Source organism: Chionomys nivalis, chromosome 1, assembly GCF_950005125.1.
Source record: "Chionomys nivalis chromosome 1, mChiNiv1.1, whole genome shotgun sequence".
In the NCBI taxonomy this organism is placed as follows: domain Eukaryota; kingdom Metazoa; phylum Chordata; class Mammalia; order Rodentia; family Cricetidae; genus Chionomys; species Chionomys nivalis.
The window spans coordinates 136,921,665-136,942,249 of record NC_080086.1 but is presented as its reverse complement, the minus strand read 5'-3'; the positions used below and the strand labels follow the sequence as shown (position 1 = coordinate 136,942,249).

Here is a 20,585-nt window from a genome sequence, read left to right as displayed (position 1 = left end):
TTAGAAAAGAATATAAAAGGGGGCAGTGACAGGCGGTGGTGGCACTTAATCCCAGCATTTGGGAAGCAGAGGCAGGCAGATCCTGTGAGTTCGAGGACGGTGTGGTCTACACAGCGAGTTCCAGGACAGCTAGGGCTACACCGAGAAATCCTGTCTCGAGATGACTCAGAGGGTGAAGATGCTTGCTGCCAAGCTCGACAATCTGAACTGGTCCCTGGAACTCACATGGTAGAAGGAGAAAACGAACACCTCCTGTCCCATTAAAGACCCTGCCTCAGTCCCCTTTGCTGGTGTGTAAGTGGAGACTATTCATTTGTTTCCTGACCACCCAGACCTGAATAATCACACAGAAACTATATTAATTACAACACTGTTTGGCCTATTAGCTCAGGCTTCTTATTAACTAACTCTTACATTTTAAATTAACCTATTTCTATTAATCTATGTATCACTAGGCTGTGGCTTCCCAGTAAGGTGCCTGTGTCTGTCTCCTTGGGCAGCTACATGGTGTCTTCCTGACTCTGCCTACTCTCTATATATCTCTGTTTAGATTTCCCACCTGGCTTTACCCTGCTAAGTCACTGGCTGAAACATCTTTATTCATCAACCAATAAAAGCAACATACATACAGAAGGACATCCCACATCACTGGTATGTCAGAATACTTCAGTTTGTAACAAAGAGACATCTATTTAGCTTACTGTCTGGGGTCTAGGAAGTCCAAGACTGATAGAGGATTACCATGAGATTGAGATCAGCCTTCTGAAAGGAGCTGCGGGCCGCTTCCCGCCACCTGGCTCCTGGCCACCAGCTAGCTTTACCCAAAATAATTACACAGAAACTATTCTTTTAAACACTGCCTGGCCCATTATATTTAGCCTCTTATTGGCTAATTCTCACATATTCGTTTAACTCATATCTAGTAATCTGTGTAGCACCATAAGGTGGTGGCTAACCTGCTATGGTGTGTGCCTCACTTCCCTTCTTCTCAGCATTCTGTTCTGTCTACTCCACCCACCTATGTTCTGACCTATCAGGCCAAGAAGTTTCTTTATTAATTAACCAATGAAAGGCAACACATAGAAAGAAGACCCACCTACATCACTGAATTACTGGTTTATTAAGAAAGGCTACAGACCAGCCAGATGGAAGGCATACATAGCAAAAAGCATGTGGCAAATGGGATTGTTTAGCTGGGCAGTGGTGGTGCATGCCTTTAATCCCAGCACCCAGAAGACAGAGTCAGAAGGATCTCTGTGAGTTTGAGGCAAGCCTGGTCTACAGAGCTAGTTCCAGGATAGCCAAGGCTACACAGAGAAACCCTGTCTCAAAAAACCAAAACCAAAAAACCAAAAATAAACAAATGAATAAACAAACAAACAAATAAATAAATAAAATAAAATTGGTTTGCTTCAATGCCTTCTCTGGGCAAGTCAGACTCCCTCTACCTCCACATGGACACCAATCCAGAAGCACTCAGGACTTCCCAGCTTTGAAATGTACATGGAAGCTTCATCATATATACATGATTGACTATTTTTGTTTGTTTGTTTGAGAGAGGGTTTTATCTGTGTAGCCCTGGTTGTCCTGGAACTCACTATGTGGACCATATTGGCCTTGAACACAGAGATCTTCCTGCCTCTGCCTCCTGAGTGCTAGGGTTAAAGGGGTCTGCCACCACCTCCTGGCCAGGCAGGATAAACTATTATTCACTGAACCTCCAACTCTTCTCTGCTCTCCAAGTTGGGCAGAGAACAGAGTTGAAATTTCCAAGCTTCTAATTACAGGACTGGTTCCCTGGTAACCTGCCCGTCACACTGAGGCTACCCAGGAGCTGTACCCATCATCTCAATAGCATATGAAAGGACGTGCACACAATGGGATTCCTAGCATTGTAGGAGCTGTGTGCCTGGAAACTAGGTAGATACCAATAAAATGTGTGTGTGTGTGTGTGTGTGTGTGTGTGTGTGTTATGTCACAGGGAGCAATTCTTTCAAGGGCACCCTAGAGACAGGGAAGTGGTGGTAGCTATAGCTGGCTATGGGGCACTGACTTCAAATGCCTTAAAAAGAAAAAAAAAAAGATTATTCCTAACACATTGCCAGGCTTGATTTTTCCTAGAGGAAAAGTCTTGACTGCCGGATCACACATTTTCAGGGGCTGTTCCTGTATAGAGAGTTTAGAAATCAGCTTTTCAAATCAGTGTTTCATTGGACTTGATTGTCCTGTGGCTTTTTGTTTTGTTGCTGTGGCTGATTCCTTTGTTTGCTTTCTGTTATGTTTGGTTTTGAGACAGGAGCTCACCCAGGCTAACCCTGGAATTACCCCAGGATAAACTGACAAAGACTGTAGGATACAAGACATTCAGATTCCTAATCTATTGGGGTCTGGTGGTGTGCCCCTTTTATCCCAGCACTTGGAAGGCAAAGGCAGGTGGGGCAGATCTCTGTGAGTTAGAGGCCCATCTCATCTACATGGTAAGTTCCAGGGCAGCCAGAGGTATGTAGAGAGACTCCATATCCAAAACAAACAGGCACTAGAGAAATTACTCAGAGGTCCTGAGTTCAATTCCTGGTAACCACATGGAGACTTACATGATGCTCTCTTCTGTCATGCAGGCATACATGCAAATAGAGCACTTACATACATCAAACATTTATAATCTGCAAGGATTGGCTAAATGAGAACTATTCCAGGTGTGTGTTTTAGCTCCTGAGTCAAAGCACCCACAAGTTTACATATCCATCTTTTTATAGGGGACAGAGAGGTAGGGCATGCTAGGAGGACGGTACATGATTTTTAAGACTTGGAGAACATATGAGGGCCTGGGACAAAGTCTGTTTGTTCTGCAGAATGGACAACAATGAATGATTCTGAGAGCACTGGAGGATAAGTCTGGGCCTGGGGTTTTCCAGGTGTGCTGGCAAACTTCAGCCTTTCTTCTGATGCAATGTAGGTAACAGAAGGTCAGAGGAAGGGTGGTGGTGACTGCTTCTTCCTGGGTGGGTCTGAACTTCAGGCAGGAATGGAGCTTGGTACAAAGCCTCCTTCAGCACTGGGATGGGAGATCCAAGGGGAAATGGGAGGGACCTGAGTTCTGAGGGATGTCTCAGGAGCTTCGGATGTTGAGGAGCCAGGTTCTGAGAGTTGCTTTGTGACTTCCCACAGCATTTGTGACATGCTCTGGAGTAGCTAGGAGTGGGACCGAGGGGTCATATGGAGATCCTAGGCTCACGTGTGTGAGTGTGTGTGTGTGTGTGCTCGATACAGGGCTTCTCTGTGTTGCCCTGGCTGTCCCAGAACTCTCTCTGTAGGTCAGGCTGGCGTCGAACTCTGAGATTCACCTGCCTCTGCCTCCCAAGTGCTGGGATTAAAGGTGTGCACCACCACTGCTCGGTTTATGCTTACATTTTTGAGGAGTTAGCAAACACCCCCCCCACACTGAATATAAATGTTTTGTGATGTAAATGGTTCCATTTTACGTTTCTACTCATACTGCATGGATTCCAATTTTCCTCCATTCTTACCAACACTCGAGTGCAAATCACCATTTAGCTGCTTTACAATCTAGACTACAAGCAATCAAGCCATAATTTTCACGGTTAGAGAGTATTTATTGAGAAGTAGAAATTGGTAAGAAGAAGGGGGCCAGCAAAATGGCTCAACTAATAAAGGTAATTATATACCAAGCCTAATCTGAGTTCAATCCCCTGAGCCACTCAGTGGAAGGAGAGAACTCTATGCTGTGGTAGGCACGTGAACACACACACACACACACACACACACAAAATGTGATACCAATAATAGAATAAGGGCAGAGTATACATAAATTTCCCAGAGCCTGGTTTTGTTCTATGCTTATCTGAGCACGTCTGTTGTTCAAACACTAGGTGGCGCTCCAAACTCAGGTTTGTACCAATTTTGCGGGAGCCTTAGAATCACAAAACAGACAGACAAGCAGAAAGAAAGAAGTTTGATGGGTGGGAGGTGTGGACTCTGAGTAAACAGGCAGTTGTCGGCCACGCTGACATTCTTCTCACGCTAGACTTGCATATACCACTCTCTGGGTTGCTGGCATCACCCCAATTTGGAGGCAGACAATTCCCAAGGTCATACACCAAACTGATTATTACTTGTCATTGACCCTAATTTATTTACCTTTTATACTTTATTACCTTGTATACTTTATTACATTACTTTCCTACAGTTTGGGTTTTCATTTAACTGGACATTTGATTGCTTCTGTCTTCCACACTTATAAAAATGACTTGCAGCCAGGCGGTGGTGGCACACACCTTTAATCCCAGCACTCGGGAGGCAGAGGCAGGCGGATCTCTATGAATTCGAGGCCAACCTGGTCTACAAGAGCTAGTTCCAGGACAGGCTCCAAAGCCACAGAGAAACCCTGTCTCGAAAAAACCCAAAATGAATGAATGAATGAATGAATGAATAAATAAATAAATAAATAAATAAAAACTCGGGAACATGCTATAGGAAAAGCAGAATGGCTTTTCCTATCCTCCCAGCAATCAACACTTCTCACATCAGATGGGCAGGATGTTCTCCCCCACATCAACAGGCATTCATTTCTGCAACAGGTTCTGCAGCAGACACTGGTGGGCTGTCTTCTAAACCCATTCACTTCTGACCCCATTTGCCTGAAGATACCCTTGGACCCCTGGGGTTCACCCTATGAGGCTGCTGCTCGCTCCTGGTGCCAATCTGAGGCCCCGGGTTGTTTTGCTCATGCTTTTGACTAACCAGTTATCCAAGATTCCCATGACATCTTCCTTGGATTCAATTAATTTGCTGGAGATGTCCATACAACTCAGAGAAACACTTGATTTCCTTTTATCCATGTTAGTGGTCTGTACAATGAAGAGACACAGGAGGCATGAGATGTGGGAAGGCATTCACAGCTCCCCCTTCTCTTCTAGTATACCAACAGCAGGACCTCCACATGTATAGCAATCTAGAAACTTCCCAAACCCAGCCCTTTGGGGTTTTAAAGGAAGTTTCACTAGTAGACATGATTGATTGAATCACCGGCCATCAGTGCTGAGCCTGTACTGCCTCCCCTCCCTGGAGGTTGATGGTAGAAGTTAAAAGCCCTACCTCTCTCCATGTCTCCGTCCTGCTGGTGGCCCAACCCTCATCCTGATGCTATCTGGGGTTCCTCAGCTACCAGTTTCCCATTAGCGTATCAGATAGACATTTCACAGTGTCACAGAGTCCCTTTTACTTTTGCAATGAGTTTTTCCCCACTCCTGAGTTATTTCCTAAAATGTCATTCCAAAGTGAATGAATGAGCATGAATACTGCTTTAGTACCTGCTGATGTCAGCGATGTGTGTATCTTTATTCTCTTGTGACCCGTCTTATCTCAATGAAAGCTCACCAAGGGCCTCTTGCATACCAGACACTGTGCAAGGTCTAGAAACAGCCAGAGGTGGCTTTCCCACAGATAAGAGAGAGAACAGTGGGGCAGGTGTGTGTGTGTGTGTTGGAAGGAAAGACTCACAAGAGCAGTCATAACTGTAAGTTGCTGAGGAAGGGAGCAGGAGTGGGCAGTAGACAGCTGCAGGGAAGATGTCAGAACGCAACTATCAGCTTTAGGGACAGCGAGGAGCCTGGAAGCAGCTTTAACTGGAGTTTCAGGGTTGGTAACTAGATTGGGGAGGTGCCTTGATAAGAGTTGTAAGCACGTTAGCTTGGTTTTGTCATCCTTTTCCTGAACAGTGTGTAACAATTTAAAAATAATTGAAGCTAGGGCTGGGGGCACTAGAGAGGCGAAAGCAGGATGACAATTTCCAAACCTGCAGTTAAGAATAAATCAGAGGTTTTTCTCCACCCTCATCCCCCCTGCCTGCTCCGAAATCTTACTGTGTAGCCTAGACTGGCCTAAAGCTCATGGTAATCCTCCTGGCAGCGTTAGAGTGTTATAAACCATAAGGAACCACTGCTGATGTTAAAACGTACTTTACATAGGCACTCCTGGTGCTTGGTTTCCTGTAAATAAGCTAGGATTTTAATGATAGGGAAGCTTGACCTCCTGACTGAGAGCTATGAGCTAACTGCCTGGTACCCTAGATGCTTCAGGATGCCCCATGGCAACCTAGCTGCTTGCTGTAAAATGTTTTATCTCCTGAAGGCGGAACTCAGGCACAACTCTTTCCGTTTGTGTTTTTCTGTCCTCTCCAGTCTTGGTGAAATCTAGGCGATCCCGCAACCACCACCCAGAACAGGAGGAGCATCTCCCCTTGTGGTGTGGCAGAAGGACTTCCGTGACTGGTGCCAGGACAATGCCATGGTCAGTGTGAGCACAGTCCTCCATTTACACGAAGGTCTCTACTGCATTGGCACAAATATCACTCTTGTAGCTGTCCGGTTCACTGTGGGGGCCGGCGGGGCAGAGTCATTCTGTGCGACCCCACTGTTGTTCCAACAGGAGGCTCGGTAACAGCTCCTCCCCGGCTGTTGTCAGAGTGGGCTGGCTCTGTGACAGTGACAGCCGCAGAGACAGTAGCAGCAGTGACAGTGGCAATGGCCACAAGAGGGAGCTGAAGAGCACCACGGGACAGGTTAGAAACAGCAGCCAACAGCTGCAGTAAAAAGGCTTGAGAGCTGAGGGCTGAGAAGATGGAAAGTTTAACTGGGCGTGTGTGCACACGTACAATCCCAGCACTCCGGATTCTGAGGCAGTACTGTGAGTTTGAGGTCACAGAACAAGACCCAGGCTAACCTGAGCTACATGGCAAAACCACACCTCAAACACACACACACACACGGGGGGGGGGAGAGAGAGAGAGAGAGAGAGAGAGAGAGAGAGAGAGAGAGAGAGAGAGAGAGAGAGAGAGAGAGAGAGAGAAGAGATAAATAGCCACAGAGGACAAACTACAGGCCCTGGTCTCACTGGAAAAGTTCCAGAACGCTATCAGAGATTAAAGGACAAAGGTCTCAGATATTGTAGGCCCCAAAAGCTATAACATAATGCCCAACCTTGTTCAGGGCTGGGGAATCTCAATACCTTAAGCCTAAAGGCTGTTAATAAGGCACCACTAATGGTTAGGAACCCAACTTTCTAGACCGGCACCAAAGCTCAGCATTTGTGATTGTACCTAAGGTTTCCTGCACGAGGCAGTAACCTGCCATTGCTTGCAGCCATACCTACGGCCCATCACCGCTGAGCTAGGAAATGCTGAGTCCGAGCCCCACACCTACCAGGGATTCCGACCTGGGTACAGCAAGAGGCCCTCAACCAGCTGATGGCTCACAATGCCAATAGGACCTCCGCCTCCCCCGCACTGTCACGCTGCCTGCCTTTGATTCGAACGCTTACTCACAGTACCAGGTTCGTGTTTAATGTCTGGAAGAGCAAAACTGGCGCTACCATCATTGGGAAGCCAGTGGGCATGGCCAGTGAGAGAACGCAATTACCATCCTCCTCCACCAACGTGAAAGGCAGCAGGTGCTAGCCAACGGTGACTCTCAGTGTCACATTGGCATGGGGGCAGAAATGGCCACCCACTCAGGGTTTCCTATACATTCTGAAGGAGGAGGATTCTTGCAAACTAAAAGTAAAGGGGAAAAAAACCAAGTAGGCAACAATCCTACTTGAAGTGTATTACAGCCAAGAAATTTCTTTTTTTTTTTCCTCCCCAAAACAGGGTTTCTCTGTGTAGCCCTGGTTGTCCTGGAACTCACTTTGTAGACCAGGTTGGCCTCGAACTCAGAGATTCACCTACCTCTGCCTCCTGAGTGCTGGGATTAAAAGTGTGTGCCACCAAATTTCATTTTTAAGAAACAATAAAGAACTTAATGTCTGTTCAACTTTTTCCTAGTCCCGTTCTCGGCATGCCTTAGCCTTGATTAGAGCTGGTTTACTGGTTTGGCAATGGTACTCAGTGGTAGAGTGCTTGCCTAATATGTGAGGCCCACTGCAAAACAAGTAGACACACTGCTTTTTTCTAACACCTTATTAGAGTAACTTGTATAATCCGGTGGAAAAAATACTCAAAGTTACTACAAATTGAGTAATCTGCAGGCAAAATATATGGCTCTTCTTTTGTTCTATTCCGTACAATTGGAACAACCTTCTGGCCCCTGGTTCAGAGTTGTTAGGGTGTACCAGTGATGCCCAAGTGCTTTGAGACCTGGTGGTGGTGGTGGTGGTGGTGGTGGTGGTGGTGGTGGTGGTGGTGGTGGTGGTGGTGGTGGTGTGTGTTAGGGTACTGAGACTGAAACCAGAGCCTCTGCATTTGAGGCTAAGTGCTGTAACCCAGCCAAGGACCACAAAACTTATGAGACATTATTTTTATCACTGTATTATTATTTTGGTGCTGGGGCTAATATTAAACCCAGGGTTTCATGTATATGAAACATTAATGCTCGATCACTAACTTATACCTCATTCATTTCATTTATTTAAATTAATTCTTTAACAAAACAAAACAAAACAAGGTCTCATATTGTAACACATGCTGGCCTCAAACTTAAAGCAATTCTTCTGTGTTAGTTTCCCAAATGCTCAGATTGCAGGCATGAGCCACACATCTGTCCTTATTTTTATTTTTTTTTTAAAAAGAATAAAGCCATTATATCTTTTACCAACTTCCGTGGAATATTTTGTTCATTTTTATGACTTCAATAACTTTTATTGGTGTTATTAACTCTATTTGTTCTTTAATTTACTAGCTATTGCACTTACCTGACACATTCTTCCTTCTGACTAAATAAAACAGAAGCTACAAGAATTAAGTTCTTTCCAGGTTATATTACAAAGGTAACTTTTTTTTAGTGTGAATTAATATTTTCTAAGATTATTATTCTGAAGGGTAGTATGTTTGATTTTGAGGGTGTGAGATGCAGCTGTTCACCTAGTGGGAGCAAGGCCCTAGGTTCAGACTCCATACCGGTAGAGATGGGGGATGGGGAGAAAAGAGACACAGGTAGGAAGGCCAACGAGGTCAAGTTCAAGGGATGATGTGGCAGACAAACCACACTCATTCCTGTGGCACTCTGAGGAGAGGGGAGCAGCCAGGCCAATGTAAGGCAGTCTCTGGTCACTCTGGGCTGCTTGGAGCATAAAGCCCCCTTGAGTGAGTCAGAAAAGAGGAGACAGGAGAGTGGTTCAATTCCAAAGGCATTTTGTTGAACACTTTCCTCTTTTTAGGCATCTTCTAAGTGTGTGGGAAGCTGACCTAGTCCTATAATTCACAGGACTCAAGGAAGTCTATTCTATGCTTGCCTGGCTTTAATTTAACCACCTTAAGCCACATCATTTAGCATGATCTGTGTAATACCCGAAGGAAAGGCATCTTCTCCAGGTGAGCTGGTTTCATCTGAGAAGTTAAATGATATAATTTACTGGATTTCAGAGGTGAATAAGATTTTGGTGTTAGTCTAATGTGTTCCTTTTAAAATAGAGAACTGGCGGTCTAGCAAGATGGCTCAAAGGGAAAAGGCGCTTGCTGCCACGCCTGACACCGAGTTAGATTCCCCAGGATGCACACGGTGGGAGAAGGAAGCCAACTGTGGAAAGTTGGCCTCTGGCTTCCCCATGCTCCCTTCTGCTAACAAATAAATACACTATTGAAAAGAAGAAAATTAAAAAAACGGGGCAAAGTAAGATTGAATTGTTGAGGATCCCTCAGCAAGATGTCAAAGTGTAGTGAAAGTTCTATACTGTTTCTGTCTAAGATGTTCTTGTTTAAGTTGGGAGCGTAACCCCAGGCCCTGGCATCCATCCCATTGCTCTGGACTCCAAACCCCAGCATGCCAGGTCCTGACCCCTCTCGGGGTATTTACGTGGGCTCCCAAAGAAGGAACACGTGGTCCTAGGTTTGCATGTGCTCCCTGCTTTTGTTGTCTCCCCTGCCATGCACTTAATTAAACATGGGCGTTTTAATTTGGTTTAATCTGACCTGACTGGATTTCTTTGCGCCAGTGGAGCGGCTCACATTAGGACAGTTCTCAGGCGTTATAATTGATTTTAAGTTGCAACAGCCTTCTACAAAGAAGGGCTGCAAACTGCAACTGCTTACCTTTATGAAATCAAAGAGGTTTCTTCTCAGCACCCATGTTCTGCAGCTCACAACTGCCTCTAACTCCAGCTCAGGGAGACTGGATGCCTCTGGCCTCCTCAAGTGCCTATACTCACATACACTTACCATACACATAATTAAAGATAACAAGAAAGTCTTTAAGTTGCTCTTTAAAACATATTTACTAAATTGCTTTCGAGGCAGGAGGATCATGAGTTTAAGGTCAACCTTGGCTAAAGTGATCCTTCTACCTCAGCTTTCCTGCAAACTGGGATTGTAAGTGTACATCACCACACTCAGCTCTAGGGGAAAGAAAGCATTTCTTAAGAAAAAAAAAAAAAGCTGGGGGGCTGGAGAGATGGCTCAGTGGTTAAGAGCACTGACTGTTCTTCCAGAGGTCCAGGGTTCAATTCCCAGCACCCACATGGCAGCTTACAACTGTCTAAAGATCCAGTTGCAGGGGATCTGACACCTTCACACCAAGGCACATAAAATAAAGTTAAATAAACCATAAAAAAAAAAAAGAAAGCTGGCCAGGCGGTGGTGGCGCACACCTTTAATCCCAGCACTCGGGAGGCAGAGGCAGGCGATCTCTGGGAGTTCGAGGCCAGCCTGGTCTACAAGAGCTAGTTCCGGGACAGGCACCAAAGCTACAGAGAAACCCTGTCTCGAAAAACCAAAAAAAAAAAAAAAAAAAAAAAGCTGGGCAGTGGTGGCACTTGGGAGGCAGAGGCAGGTGGATCTCTGAATTCAAGGCAGCCTGATCTACAAAGCAAGTTCCAGGACAGGACAGCCAGAGTGACACACAGAGAAACCCTGTCTTGAAAACCACACCCCCCAGAAAAAGTGGGGGGACGCTACATTGAGTTTGCTGCCTTATGAAGTAGTTAAGAAGTGCAGTTTATGTAGTCTTATTAGTTTGCACGGATGTCACTTTTTTAAAAATCAAATTTTACTTAATGTGTATGAGTGTGTGTTCCCCGTGCATGCAGTGCTCTTGGGAGCCAGAAGAGGGCATCATATCTGCTGGAACTGGAGCCACAGACAGTTGTGAGTCACAATATGGGTACTGGGAATTGAACTCAGGTCCTCTGGAAAAGCAGTCAATGCTTTTAAAGGCCGAGTCATCCCTCCAGCCCTATCATGTCATTTTTTAATGAAGTTTGTATTTCTCATGGAATAGTACAAGGCTTATATTAAAAACACCACCTGATGGCAAGATTCCTTTCTTTTTGTCTGACTTATATTTTCTAGAGGAAATACAGGGCAATTTTATTTTTTTTTTATTATTTTTTATTATTTTATTTTTTTCGAGACAGGGTTTCTCTGTAGCTTTGGAGCCTGTCCTGGAACTAGCTCTTGTAGACCAGGCTGGCCTCGAACTCACAGAGATCTGCCTGCCTCTGCCTCCCGAGTGCTGGGATTAAAGGCGTGCGCCACCACTGCCCGGCCAGGGCAAATATTTTTATCTTTTTTTTAAAAATTCACTTATTATGCATACAACATTCAATCCATGTATGCTTACATGCCAGAAGAGGGCACCAGATCTCATTATAGATGGCTGTGAGCCACCATGTGGTTGCTGGGAATTGAACTCAGGACCTCTGGAAGAGCAGTCAGTGCTTTTAACCTCTGAGCCATCTCTCCAGCCCCAGATTTTTATCTTTATATGCATCATGTCACTAAGAATTGCACACTTTTGAGCTGGGTGTGGTGGTTCACACTACAGTCCTAGCACTTAAGAGACTGAGATGATATTTGAGGTTAGTCTGGGCTGTAGAGTGAGTTCCAGACTACCTGGGACGACAGTATGAGATCCTGTCTCAAAAAATGACAATACCACCCATGCACACCCTCTAGACTTTAGAAGGGAGGATATAGCCAAAAATTGTGCTTGGCACATCTTAGGTTCTAGTAAGTATTTGTTAAGTGAATGACCTTAAGAAACATAAAAAGAGATTTCAAATTAATTGCCCTCATTTCAGGAACTTGGGAAACTGGCAGACTCACTGAGGTAGCGATTTTAATAGGACTATATTTCTAATTGGGTTGACCATTTCTAACCAAATAAGTGTCTCTGGACAGGTAATGAAATCTGAATTTCTTTTTGCTGGTACTGGGGATAAGCAACTCCCTTTGTGCTAGGGGAAGTGGGGGAAATACCCCTCATCACATTGTTAGTGGGTTGGCGATAATATATGCAAAATTCTCGGCAGGTAGGGCACTCAATAAAAAGTAGCAATTATTATTAAACATTTCCTATTATTAGATACATAGTAACCACTGATGACCTACTCTTTTTACAATGCACTGGGAACTAGTTGTGTAAAAACACCAGTCCTAACAAACAGTTAAGGCTCCGTCGAAACCGAGAGATTAATGGTTTTATGGGAGATCGTCGAGATTTAAGCAATTGGAATTCGCACCGGATTGAACCAGTGCAATTTTGACGACGCAGTCCAAAGTTCACAAGCAACACCGACCAGAGGGGGATGGACTCCGATGGCTTTTTAAGTCCCTTTATTGGACCGCTCCCAGTCTCCCGTTCGCCCAGCATCATCAACTCAGGCTCCAGAGGCTCCAGGAGCTCGTAGCCCGCCGCGGCAGGCAGCCGGCCCCGCCCTTCTTCCCGCGCTTCCGCGCACACACTCACCCAGACCACAAGCTTATAAGGGAAGCCCACACAGTCACCCCGAGGGTCCTAGACCAGAGACAAGAGCAAAGGCTGCTGGGAAGGTGACCTTTCACCTCTCCTCTTACTTCAGTTCACCTAATTTGACTCCAGCAAATGAATCGACGAAGACAGTGGGAAGGCGGGACTTGGCATTGGGCAGCCCATGCCGATTGGATAGAATCGGTCCTGGAGGCGGGCCGTGCGAAGGGCGGTGTCCGTACCGGGTGGGCGGGAGCCGCGGGGGGCTGCGCTTGCGCCTTGGGTCGGCTACGCGTGCGCGGTGGGAGGAGCGCGCCTCTACCTTCTTTACCAGCCCAGGCTCTCTCAGCCCTGCACGGTGCCGTGCGCTGCTCGTGTTTCATCTCCCAGTCGCGGAGAGTCGCTGCCGCTGCGGAGTGGGCGTTCGGTTTTCGGGTCGTCATGGCTGGCTACGAATACGTGAGCCCGGAGCAGCTGGCCGGCTTTGACAAGTACAAGGTAGAGCGGGAGGGCGGGCGGCTGCCCTTCTCCCCCTCGCCCCGGCCGCGCCCTGGCGGCTGAGGGGCCGGCGCGGTCCGTGTCACCTTGTGCCTGCCGCGTGGCGCGCCGGCGGGCGTTGTTGCGGGGATCCTAGGGGAGCTCGCGGTCAGGGAGCGTGGGATCATCCTAGGCCCGCCGCCCGGGCTCCGCACCCCACGGGAGACTGCCTTTTCCTTAGAGCACCCGGAGAGAGTGAGAGAATTCCTTTCTCTCCTTTTCCTTGTTACTTGTCAGGGCTGCGCTTTTTCAGCCTCTTCTAGAGAGGGGCCGTTCCCTTCGGTGTCCTTTTGTTGGGCTTCGTTTGAATGAACTTCCCATCTGCCTGTCAGTGCTTCCAACTTCGGAGATCCGGATGGTCCCGTGGCAGATGCTGAGGGAGGGGAAGTGACTTTTCCAGGCCTTGATGCAGATGCGCCCCACCCTGCCCCTGGAAAGATGCTTCCACTGTGGTTCGTGGCGCGGGCGCTGGCGTGGTGCTTGAGACATTATGCACTGGAAGGAACTGTGTAGTGCAAAGAGCGCGCGAGCTTTCGAGTACATAGAAACCCGATGCCAAAGTCAAGTTTCTGTTTGTTGAAACCCCTTTCTGCTCGTAGCCCAAGTGCTCAGCGGATTGTATAGGGTTGAAAAGTGTCTGACACGTAATGACTCCCAGGAAATAATGATGGTTTTCACCCTGATTTAGCACTCCCACCAGGGAGCCACTGGCCATCTTGTCATCTTCGCCTGAAATAATGGGCTTTAGTGTTTCATCTTTGCTATGCCTTCCTGAGGGCAACCTGTTCCTTTATGAAATTAATGTGCTTCACGAATGGACTAGAACGTGGCTTGGCTGAAGCGCAGGGCTTGCTTACACTGCACAGTTGGCATCTAGCAAGCATTTGTGCAATGAATGAATATCGGGGGGTGGGAATCTTAATTTTGTTTAACTGAACCCCGAGGGGCTTTAGAAGGCCCAAGGGTATCCCTCTTTGAAGCAGCATCGGACTATACCATTTTGAATTGAGGTGGTGACTTGTCTTACTGTACCTGGGGAGAAGTTCCAGAGCCTAACTTTGGTCGGAGCCTTATAACTTGTGCTGCAGAGGGCTTTTAATGCCTCCTGTTGTGTCGTTAGCTCCCGCTCTTTCAGTATCTATGCTGCACTCTATAAAGGTTGACAGCTAAAATATTTTCTCCTTACTAGAGCCTGACATTTAGAGCAAGTTTTTATTTTTTATTTTTGAGTTTTTTGAGACAGGGTTTCTCTGTAGCTTTGGAGCCTGTCCTGGAACTAGCTCTTGTAGACCAGGCTGGCCTCAAACTCACAGAGCTCCACTGCCTCTGCCTCCCAAGTGCTGGGATTAAAGGCGTGCACCACCACAGCCCAGCCTAGAGCAAGTTTTTATAAAAAAGCAATTGTATTTATTTAGTGAACCCTGTTTTCCTTACCACCTTCTCTAGGATTATATTTTCTGCTAGACAGGAGTCCTGCTTTATCAGACATTTCATTGTGGTTTTCAGTGGCGATCCCCTCCTCCCTTATCTGATTCAGTTCCTGTATCTGAAAGTAGGTTTCCTATCGTCCTGGAAAACAAAGGTCAGTTTAGCAAGTGCCCCAGCGTTCATTCACCAAAATAGTTTGTTGATGTCATTTTAGTTATGATGAGGCTTTTTTGGGGGGAGGGCCCCAAAATTAAATACGAATTTATTACCTTATCATTCTTCTAGTAGAAGGTTCTTTGCTCAAAACCATACCACATTTATATTAAAAGAATGAATCAGAGGTACCCAAAGGAAAAAAAATTCATGTGTTTACTTTTGTTGGCCTGTGCATTGTACACAGAAATCTTGTCTTTCTCATCCCCTTCTCATTGTGTGGTCTTCAGAGAGCACATGCTTCACAGCTTCATGAGCTAAAACACCACCCCCAAATGTGCAGTCACCACACTTAGAGAAGTTTTTATTCTCTGCTGTGACCTTTTCTAATCTAGCCAGAAGATACAGAGGGGAAAAAAATGATACTCCTAGAACAGCTGGTGGAAAAAAATTGCTTTTGAACCAGTTGAATTTCTTTATCGTCCCTAGAGGCGCATCTGAGAGCCACATGTGGAAACCTGGCGCATGCACAGATCACCGCCAAGAGGGGTGCACACAAGGAGGTAGTTAGGTTTCTGTGGCAAGAAAGGGGTGGTTTTCAGTACAGAAGAAGCCTGGGCTGGATTCTGCTTTATGTACTCTCTGAGTACTCGCGTCTTCTGGCAGAGTGTTTCACACAGTCCTGTTCGGCAGTTTGTGTCATACTTAGGTGAAAGTCTGCTTTCTGTGTTAGGACAGGAGCTCTAGGTGGGTGGGGCTGGTGGCTGTCATGTTCAACGTGATCAGTGTCTCCACAGCATCCTGAGCCACAGAGCTGCCCAGTAAATACTGAAGGAATGAAAATGGAGAGAAAAGGAAGAATTTTAAGTATGGCAAAGGGAGCTGTACATGTGGGTACTGGAAGGCTTGTTTTGAATTTTCACCTTGAATATGAATGTGCCAATTTGAGAATGCCATTGTTCCTAAGAGCAGCCTCAGACGTTGTGGTGAAATACTCCACCTTCATGAGACTCACGCGCCTTTCCTCTACTCACGGCTTTCCCTTTCCTCCTGTTCAGATGAGACGGACACTTACTGCCGAGGGACTCTATACCTTCATGGGTCATCTGTTGTTTGCTTAGTCAGACCTGTGGCAGGCCGCATTTTAATTTATAGTGTTGCAGCTGGTGTCACATTGTATCCTTTCGCTTTGGGGGGGGAATGAGCTAGATTTTGTTTAGTCTCAAGAGTAGAATTTCAGGGGTTGGCTCCTGCTATTTCGTAGTTAATTAACGTGGCCGATGACAACAGCCTGATACGGGGCTGTAGTTATTGTGAATTTATTACTATTACAGTGCAGAAGTTGTAAAGAGAAACTGTCTTTGCTTCCTGATAGCAAAGCCAGAGAACCAGAATCCAAACTGGCCTCGGTCTTCCTGGGCCATACCGTGTAATTTATTGATTCGGCAGGCATGCCTGCATCAGGCACAACACTGGGGTTTACAATTTCAACTAAGCTGAAATTCCTGACTTCAAAGAGCCCAGTGGGGCGGCATAGGGGCAGGTAAACAAACCTTTATTAAACAGTGAGTACAGATCCTAAGTTCTAGGTGCTGTGGGGAAGGACAGAGGCAGCGTGCGCTGATAGTGTGAGAGTGGATGTTAGACTGAGAAAGACTTCAGAGGTGATGGAGGTGAAGGCAGGGGCAGTCTAGAAAGGGGAAAACTGCATAGAGAGAGTGTAAAAGTGGAAAGGCACCCTGTCAGGTAAGGGCCAGGAGATGCCGGATGGTGGAGAGGTTTTCTGAGAACCACAAAATAAGGTGTTTGAGTATAATGGTGGCATGGCAGATGAAACTGGCAAGGAAGGCAGGCTCCTGACAGAGCAGGAGTAATTTTGTTCTGTGGGTTAGTGTCTGTGGCCCATATTTATTGGCATTAGAATCACTTGGTGTCAGGGCAGTGATTACCCCCACCAAGTGATTCTGATGCTAATAAATAACTACATCCCTACCTAAGAAGTGTTGAAGGCCTGGATATTACAGGAATAGAGGGAATAGAGGTTGTCTGTGTCCCAGTGTGCCTTAAGCTCATGATCTCTTCCCTTGATGTCCAGAGTGTTGAGATGACAGGTCTGCACCCTCCCTCCTTCCCTCCCTCCCTCCCTCCCTCCCTCCCTCCCTCCCTCCCTCCTTCCCTCCCTCCTTCCCTCCCTCCCTCCCTCCTTCCCTCCCTCCTTCCCTCCCTCCTTCCCTCCCTCCTTCCCTCCCTCCTTCCCTCCCTCCCTCCCTCCCTCCCTCCTTCCCTCCCTCCTTCCCTCCCTCCCTCCCTCCCTCCCTCCCTCCCTCCCTCCCTCCCTCCCTCCCTCCTTTTCTCCCTGACAGTCTTGCTCTGTAGCCCAGCTAACCTCCAACTGCTGTTCTTCCTGCCTCAGCCTGCCTAGTTCTGGGATTACAGGCATGAGCTGCCACACCTAGCAAGGGCGACGAGATTCTAAAAGTACAGGTCACAGTTGGAAAGCTCATACTGAATTTATCTAGCAGATGCATTTAATTTGTTCTTACTTTGTTTTAAAAAGTAATCTTTTCCTCAAAAGTCCAGATTTCCAGATGTTTTTGAAAAATCAGAACATTGGGCAACACCATCCTTGAACTTCCTCTTTTATTCAGCCTTGATGCTTAACTTCTTTTGAAAAGGTGTATGGCTGGGTGTGATTGCACATGCCTGTAATCCCAGCGCAGAGAGGCAGAGGCAGATGAGTTCCTGTGAGTTAGAGGCCAGCCTGATCTACGTAGTGATCCAGGCTAACCAAGGATACATAATGAGACTGTGTCTTAAAAAGGAGGGGGGTAGATGACTGGGTGAGGAGGAACATGCTTCTATGACTCTGACATTTTTGAGGAGGTGACTAGAAGACCGCGGGCAGCTTCAATGCACAGCAAGTTTCTGGCCATCCTAGAGACTATGAAACAGTCTTAAACAGCAAGAAGAAAGTGAAAAAAAAACCAAATCATAAATAAATAAATAGAGTATGTGCTCTCCAGTTTGCCGTGTCCCTGCTGGCCCACGCATCGCATATAGGTCTTCTTTGTTCATTTGACCTTTTCCATCCCTGATTTAAGATTGACAGAACATGGTAACTGGATGAGTAGCTGGGGGTGGTGCTGGGAGTTGGGTAGGGGCACATAAAAGGTAAGGAGAAGCCAGTGACTCAGGATCTGGTAGGTAGGTGGACTAGGTGAGGGAGGTAGCTGTCATGTGAGGCAGGGTTTTGTGAAGTATTGTATTATAATGCTTTAAAATTCTTTTTTAAAGTTCCTTTATTATTATTTTTGTGTGTAATGGGGTTTCTTGTAGACCAATCTTTTTTCAAAGTCTTATGTGGCCAAGGATGTCCCTGTCCCTCCCAAGTGCTGTGATGACAGGCCCTATAACTTTATAATAACCTTTTGGGGAGGGCATTTTTGGTTGGATGGGGGCACATGAATAAGTATAGTTTGTGAACTTAGAAATTAAAACAAAATTAATTGTTCTAAAGAACGCTCAAGCCTATAATCTGGGCACATGCCTGTCATCTCAGCACTTTGAGGTTGAAACTGGCGGATTAGCAAGAATTTGAGGCCAGCCTAGGCTACATAGCAAGACCTTGTCTCAAAAGAACAAAAAGAAACAAAACACCATCGTTTGTAAACGAGTGGTCCTCTGTTAGAGACAGTTTCTGTAATTTCAAAGACTAGGATGCTTCCTGAACCTCAGTAGAAATAGTATGAGAAATTATTGATCTTTTGATTTTTGATTACTGTGACTGCAGACTGTCTGCAATATCATCTTAGATGTAAATATGGCAATACCTAGATGTCAACTGTTACCCAAGAATAACTCATCATCAGTGGGACCTTAGTTGCCTTGATGAGATTATTCCTAGTATGTGCATTAATAAGCCTTGGAAATACTCTAGGGGTTTTAGGTAAAGATAAACAGTTGCCAGGTGTACTGATGCATCCGTGTAATTCCAGCACTCAGGAGGCTGAGGCTGGAATTCAAAACCACCCAGGCAGCATAGCAAGAGCATGTCTCCAATTCACTCATTCCTTTTTCCTTCTTCTCTCTCTTCTCTCTCTCTCTCTCTCTCTCTCTCTCTCTCTCTCTCTCTCTCTCTCTCTCTCCCTCCCTCCCTCCCTCCCTCCCTCCCTCCCTCCCTCCTTCCTTCCTTTCCTTTCAAATGTCTCTTGAACTCTATTCTGCAAGAAGAAGAGAAAGGCATCTTTCTGAAGGAGCAGAAGGAGGGTGGGTGGGGAGGTTCTGTCGGTCAGGGGAGAGATTCAGCAGGAGCAGGAAAAAGTTCTCGTCTTCAGGTGCTGTGTGGAGGGAACACCCAAGCCTTCCTTCCGCTTGTAATGCAGTGGACTGAGATTTGACACCAGGGGTTGGATCTAGAGTTTGTGTTCTTCATGATATGCTGCCTCTTAAACCTAGGAATGAAGTGTAAGCTATTCCTTGTTGGTACTGGCTGTGTTTTGTACGCAGGATGTAAGATTGGGATAATAACCTTTAGTAAATGCTTAGCTGGATATGTGTCTAGTGGTTTGCAGATGAGAAAATGTACAGTGGAAACCAAAGTGGCACAGGTGGGTGTATTGCTGGTTGTGCATTCAGTTGAGTCTTGTAGTCCCCTTGTCTGCTTGGGATATATTCTAGGACATTCAGTGAATACCTCAACCCTGAGGTAACACAACTTTATCATGTAATTTTGCTGCAGAGACAAGCAAACCTATGGCAAAGTTTCGTTTGTAATTTAGGTACAGCAAGGGGTTGATAACAGCAATATACGTTAGTAAACATTCCAGTAACATGGCTTCTCTTGATCTCTGTCAAAATATTCACTCTAGCCTTCTTGTGATCACATGACACACAGTGCCTAGTGGTGAGCTGAGTGACATAGGAGTTGGGGAGTATGATCTTTGAGTATAAACAATGTGATCCCACAGTACTCAACCCCTAAACCTTGGCCCCTACCCAATGACTAGTGGGTGGTAGTGTGTGTGGTGTGGATGTGCAGACTAAAGGGAGATCCCACATCCCTACCTCACTGGGCAGGAACAGGGTTTCCTGTGGTTGACTGAAGACACAGAAAGTGAAGCTGGATAAAAAGGGACAATGTTTTGCTCACAGCTCAGAGAATAAAGATACTTTTATTAAATAGTTTGGGACTAATATTTAAGTAAAAGTATGCACATTCTATTGTGTGGTCCTTAACAGACAATCCAATCGCTCTAGCTTTTCTCATCTGTGAAATTTGATAGTTCTTACATCACAGGATCATTTTCAAAGTTGAATGAGTTAATATTTGCTAAGTGCCTGGTATATAGTGTTTAGTGTTAAGCATATAAAAATTGAAACCTGCCATTCACATTAAGGAGCTTGTAACATTCAAAATCAGCCTGCTCACCTCACTGAGGTTATACCAAGTAACATTTATGTGCTACCAGGTATAGCTTTCTTCTGTGGGTGCTAGGAATTGAACTCAGGCCCTTGTGTGCTTTATACGATGAAGTGTCTTCTCTAGGGCAGATAATAAATTGAGGCATGTGCCACATTTATTTACTCTCAGAGGGTCTCAGTAAGAGCCCAGCTTGAAGTACATGATGCTTTTTCTCAAACACCCGGGATCCAGGGTCCCAATCTACACAGAAACCTTGGTGTTTTTTTGTCAACTTGACACAAAACTAGAGTCATCCAGGAAGAGGGAAGCTCAGATGGGAAAATGGCTTCTTCTGATTGGCCTGTAGGTGA

At 46.0% G+C, this 20,585-nt stretch overlaps 1 protein-coding gene across 1 annotated transcript in view; it reads left to right on the top strand.

Moving 5' to 3' along the window:
* Positions 1 to 13,008: 13,008 nt before the first annotated feature.
* Selenoi (selenoprotein I) overlaps positions 13,009 to 20,585 on the top strand; it is a 41,771-nt gene continuing 34,194 nt past the window's right edge. Inside the window, exon 1 of the mRNA XM_057775795.1 lies at positions 13,009 to 13,193. Coding sequence (XP_057631778.1) covers positions 13,137 to 13,193 — 57 coding nt within the window. The 5' untranslated portion in view covers positions 13,009 to 13,136. The remainder of the gene's footprint in view (positions 13,194 to 20,585) is intronic.